The sequence below is a fragment of the Piliocolobus tephrosceles genome, chromosome 20 (assembly GCF_002776525.5).
Source record: "Piliocolobus tephrosceles isolate RC106 chromosome 20, ASM277652v3, whole genome shotgun sequence".
Taxonomy (NCBI): Eukaryota; Metazoa; Chordata; class Mammalia; order Primates; family Cercopithecidae; genus Piliocolobus; species Piliocolobus tephrosceles.
Window position 1 is genome coordinate 54236972 of NC_045453.1, and position 6000 is coordinate 54242971.

The 6000-nt window shown below is 40.2% G+C and overlaps 1 protein-coding gene across 1 annotated transcript in view; it reads left to right on the forward strand.

Annotated features, from left to right (window-relative positions):
* Positions 1 to 6000, forward strand: part of HAO1 (hydroxyacid oxidase 1) — a 59361-nt gene that overhangs the window by 21973 nt on the left and 31388 nt on the right. The window contains exon 3 of the mRNA XM_023217970.2: positions 4523 to 4778. Within this exon, the coding sequence (XP_023073738.1) occupies positions 4523 to 4778 (256 nt within the window). The remainder of the gene's footprint in view (positions 1 to 4522; positions 4779 to 6000) is intronic.

Genomic DNA, 6000 nt, shown 5'->3' on the forward strand with positions numbered 1-6000 from the left:
GGGTTCCTTGGGGAGAAAAGGAATTGATGACACATTGAAGCACAGTGACATATTGAAGAGACTCAGGGGCTGGGGTTATTAACTTCAGAGCTGTGGCTATTTACCAATTGGAGTGTAAGTATTTTAATATTTTAACAAACATAATTGCCATTCTGGTATGTACCAACTTCATCTCAGATCTGTCCTTAAGAAATAGGCAAATTCTTTATTGCCTCTCTGAATGGTCCATATAAATTCCCAGGCTCCCTTAGCTTGTTCTAACATAAAACTGTATTAAAAATAATGAATATAATTCATCAATAATTTTCCATTGTCACAGTAAATAGTCACAAGTGGACTGAGATAAGAGTGATCACTCATATTTGTTCTGGGGAGAAGGGAGCCTGCTGTTTTGCTCCTCTGTTTTCTCCTAGGACTAGTATCTTAGCTTCAGATGATAATACCTCAGCACAGACTCTGATATTTCCCACTACATGCAGGAGCATTCTCTTGGAGTAATTTTGGGGACCCCAATTCAAAATTTCAGCAATGTATGATTTAATTATTGGAAAATAATCACTGAGCAGCAATAACTCCAGCAGTTACTTGTATCAAGGTAGAATCAGGAAAGAGATGGTATGGACCAGACTTGCTTCTCTCTAAATATGCATACCCAAGTGATTTGGGTAAAATGTTTGTGAGGGTTGACACTTCCTGCAAGTCAGATGGTTTAAGAGAAGTAGAAATTATGTGTGTTTTGTGGCATTTCAGCAATCTGTGTGGAGTGTCTGTAGATATTTCTTATGAGTTCAAGGGAATCCTTTTGTGGATTTTGATGTTCCTATTGGCAGAGCTGCTGCTAGACTACATGATGTCTTTGTATTGACTACAAAAACATGTCCAGTCATCTGAGTGATTCTCTTTGCCAGACTCCTTTGTGCATTCACACTCTATACCTCCAGTATACGGAGGACCTTCCCACTGGACTCTAAGATTCCATGCCTTCCCAATGCATGGCAGTGTCTCTCATGCACATGGCAAACCTACTCTCTTGGATGTCATTGCCCTGAAATATTGAGGGAGTATATTTATCTATGCTTGGTACCAGGGAGTCATTTAGGCATGCAGGGAGTCTAGAAAGATCATTGCCCTGGGAGAGTGGTGAGTTCCATGCTGAGTTCTCCTACTTTGTTGCTCATCTCTGTGTGACCTTAGGTAACATCCTCTTCAGGACATTTTTGTTTTCTTTTTTTCTTTTCTTTTTTCTTTTTTTTTTTTGAGACAAGGAGTCTCACTCTGTCACTCAGGCTGGAGTGCAGTGGTGTGATCTTGGCTCACTGCAACCTCTGCCTCCTGGGTTCAAGCAATCCTAGTGCTTCAGTCTCCTGAGTAACTGGGATTACAGGCATGTGCCACCACGCCCAGCTAATATTTGTGTTTTCAGTAGAGACAGGGTTTTACCATGTTGGTCAGGCTTGTCTTGAACTCCTGACTTCAAGTAATCTGCCTACCTTGGCCTCCCAAAGTGCTGGGATTACAGACAGGAGCCACCAAACCTGGCCAGGACATAATTTCTTTCAGGTGAATTGATTGTTAGAGGATTTTGATCCAAGCAATCAATGTCCTTTCATGTTCCTTTCAAACAGCAGTAAGTGACCTGAATTTATTTTCCACATTTCCAAATCTTAATGAAAATCAGACAATGGTCTCGATGTTCATTTGTGTTGTTACTTAATAAAATGTGGGTTTTGAACAATATTTTGCCAGTCATGAGTTCCTATAAAAGAAATTCCCAAAGGCACTCTTTGGGAGAACAGACTGGTGATCTATAGATATGATGACCTCCAACTCAGATCTTCTGTAGCTAACCACTGATCTGGAGAACATGTATGAAAAACATCTTCAAAGGCATTGACAAATTAACATTTATCAAAAACAAAATCCATTTTACTACATTTGAACTTAGACCTTTACTATCTAATGGCTATGGTACTATTCAAATGTTAAGGTGTGATCCAGCATCAGCCTCATCTGGTTAGAAATGCAAACTCTTGGGCCCCATCTCAGACTTACTGAACCAGAAGCTCTGTGGGTGGGACCCAGAAATCTGTGTTTCACATGCCCTCCAGGGGACTGTCCTACTAAAGTTGGAGAATCATAGAAGCTTTTTAACTTCTCATTGTAGCTTTATAAACAGCAACTCACTGGATTCCCATCAACATCCTATGAGTGTCATTTGGACAGCTATATTTATACCCATTTGATGCATGGTGGGCACGCAGATGAGTCAAATGACTGGGAGGAATAGAGTTTTACATAATATACTTTTATATATTTATACTTTATAACAGATTTGGCTCTTTTATATATTGCATATAAACATTATATCAGTTTCTCCTCCACTAAGGCTGACTCTAATTTTACTACCAATTTTTGGAAGAAAGCCTGCCTATCACCCGTGTCCCTTCAGGTACCCTGTAAAACTATTAGTTAGACAATTCTATTTAATGTTCCATTTATTTGCCCATTTCTTGCTACCTCTCCCCCCAAAATGTAACTGCAACTTTGCTCAAAAGGATGTGTCTACTTGGGATATCTAGCACACACATTTTATGAGATTTTAAAAGACAGTGTAAATGGTAGACTATATATTTAATAAAATTTTGAAAGATAGAATTTTAAAATTAAAAAGGAAGAAAAAAAATTAAGCTAACCCCATAATTCTCCCACCCACCATTAGCATGTAGTTTGTTTAGATTTATCTACCAATAAGTACAATTGTACAAATTTGATATCACGTAATACATGCCATTTTGTAAACTTTTTTCTTTCCTTAATATATGTATATATTATAAACATCTTTCTATGTCTATATTATTTCATAATTGTAAAACCCAGAATTCTCCAGAGAAACAGAATCAATAGGATCTCCTTCTTGGAGATTTCTCATCTTTTTCTCTCTCTTGATAGATACAGATAGATACATACATATGTCTATCTCTCTATCTCTGTCTATCTTTGTCTCTACAATACCTATCCACAGGTAGATATTTTCAGGAATTGGCTCATATGCTTGTGGAAGCTTGCAAGTTCAAATGCACAGAGTTGGTGGGCAAGCTAGAGATGTTGCAGCTCCAGTATGAAGGCCGGTTTCTTGCAGAATTCTTTTTTCTTAGCAGTCTTCCTTCCCCTTCTCCTTCCCCTTCTCCTTCTACTTCTTCTCCTTCTGCTTCCCCTTCTTCTCCTTCACAGACTTATTCTTAAGGCCTTGAGCTGAATAGATAAGACCCACTCACATGATGAGGGATAATCTGCTTTACTCATAGTCTACTAACTAAAATGTTAATCTCATCTAAAAAACACCTTCGTGGCAGCATTCAGACATGTTTCACCACATATCTGGGCACTATGGTTTAGCATATTGACACAGACAATTGATTATCATAATATTAATTATTAATTTTGAGATGTAGTTTCACTCTTGTCCCCATGCTGCAGGGCAATGGCACGATCTCAGCTCACTGCAACTTCTGCCTCCTAGGTTCAAGCGAATCTCCTGCCTCAGCCTCCTGAGTAGCTGGGACTACAGGCGCCCGCCACCACACCCGGTTAATTTGTATTTTTTTCTTTTATTATACTTTAAGTTCTAGGGTACATGTGCACAGCATGCAGATTTGTTACATATGTATACATGTGCCATGGTGGTGTGTTGCACCCATTAACTCGTCATTTACATTAGGTATATCTCCTAATGCTATCCCTCCCCCCTACCCACCCCCTCACAATAGGACCTGGTGTGTGATGCTCCCCTTCCTGTGTCCAAGTGATCTCATTGTTCGATTCCCACCTATGAGTGAGAACATGTGGTATTTGGTTCTCTGTTCTTGTGATAGTGTGCTGAGAATGATGGTTTCCAGCTGCATCCATGTCCCTACAAAGGACAAGAACTCATCCTTTTTTATGGCTGCATAGTATTCCATGGTGTATATGTGCAATTTTGTATTTTTTTAGTAGAGATGGGGTTTCACCACACAGTTCAGGCTGGTCTTGAACTCCTGACCTCAGGTGATCCACCCACCTCAGCCTCCCAAAGTGCTGGGATTATAGGCGTGAGCCACCGTGCCTAGCAATAATGTTAATTTTAATGGGTGTGTTCATTTCATTTTATATATGAACTACAGTTTAACCAATTCCCTAGTGCTGGGCATTCAGGTTCTTAATATCTTTTGCCTGTATTTACAGGCACCTTTGACTATTGGACTCATTTTGTTCTTTAGGAACAATATACAAAGTGTGGAAAGAAATGTATATTTCTAATCATTGGAAAATAAACACTGAGCAGCAATAACTCCACTAGCCATTTGTACCAGAGGAGGTAGAATCAGGAAATAGATGGTATGGACTGGACTTGCTTCTCTCTTTAGAAGATTTGATTTCATATTGCCAAATTGCCCTTCTGGATGTCTTTACTCCATCCAGCTGCAATTCAAAGGCTTGGATGAGCAATGCCAGGCCTGGCTTGATTATCCCCTTTCTTTCTCAGCCTGTCAGTCCCTGGGAACGGGCATGATGTTGAGTTCCTGGGCCACCTCCTCAATTGAAGAAGTGGCGGAAGCTGGTCCTGAGGCACTTCGTTGGTTGCAACTGTATATCTATAAGGACCGAGAAGTCACCAAGAAGCTAGTGCGGCGGGCAGAGAAGACGGGCTACAAGGCCATATTTGTGACAGTGGACACACCTTACCTGGGCAACCGTCTTGATGATGTGCGTAACAGATTCAAGCTGCCACCACAACTCAGGTAAACATGAACATGTGGGCCCTGAACTGAGCTGAAAGGGATCTTGTCTGGAAATGATAGGGTCTGGATTCTACTGATACCATCATTGCTAAATATCTGGTTAATCCTCAGCGAATCAAATCCCTTTTGTAGATGTCACTTTTTTGAGCTACACAATAGAAACAGAAATGGCCTCTATACTTACAAAAGTCAAATAAGTTTTCAGACCAGAGTGCATTAAGGCCTTTGGCTTTAGGAAATATGAATTGTTCTACAGATGGAAGATACTTAATTCTGCCCAAGCAACAGTTTATTATGATCATCCTGGTGCCTTATTTCTCTGTTAAAGTCAAAGAGCCACCTTTACATTTTATTTTTAATTGTACGTGGAACAGCTAAGGCTAAGAAGATTAAAGAAAGAAAAAATAATGGAGATTTAAAAAAAGCCACATCTTTGATCCCTCATTGTCTACTTCTTCTTTCAGCAATATTCCTTTCACTGTGGTTTGTTCATAGGTCAAGATTCATTCATTCATTCACTCAAATCATTCATCTTAGCAAAAACAATGTATCACATAATCTGATGTTGAACTATAATGGTTTCATCAGGTCATTCATTCACCCTGTTCACAAGCAGTGAATTATTGTCTCTTTCCTGGTAGTATTTTAGGATTACAATAATCTTTTTTTTTTTTGTTTTTTTGTTTTTTTTTTTTTTGAGACGGAGTCCCGCTCTGTCGCCCAGGCTGGAGTGCAGTGGCCGGATCTCAGCTCACTGCAAACTCCACCTCCCGGGTTCCCGCCATTCTCCTGCCTCAGCCTCCGGAGCAGCTGGGACTACAGGCGCCGCCACCTCGCCCGGCTAGTTTTTTGTATTTTTTTAGTAGAGACGGGGTTTCGCCGTGTTAGCCAGGATGGTCTCGATCTCCTGACCTCGCGATCCGCCCGTCTCGGCCTCCCAAAGTGCTGGGATTACAGGCTTGAGCTACCGCGCCCGGCCTAGGATTACAATCATCTTGAGTCAAAGCTGGAAACCGAGCGGAAGTCTCTGGGAAAGACCCAAACCTCCTTAAGCTATACACCTCTTTTCCCCATCATGTTTTCCTTCCTTTAGTTTCTGCCAAAATGTGCTCTTGGATTTTTCATATGGACGTATTATGTCCCTCAGGCCTATAAGTATTTGAAAAGGGATCAAAATCTTAGTTTTAATGGAGGACTTTTTTTTTTTTTTTTTTTTTTTTTT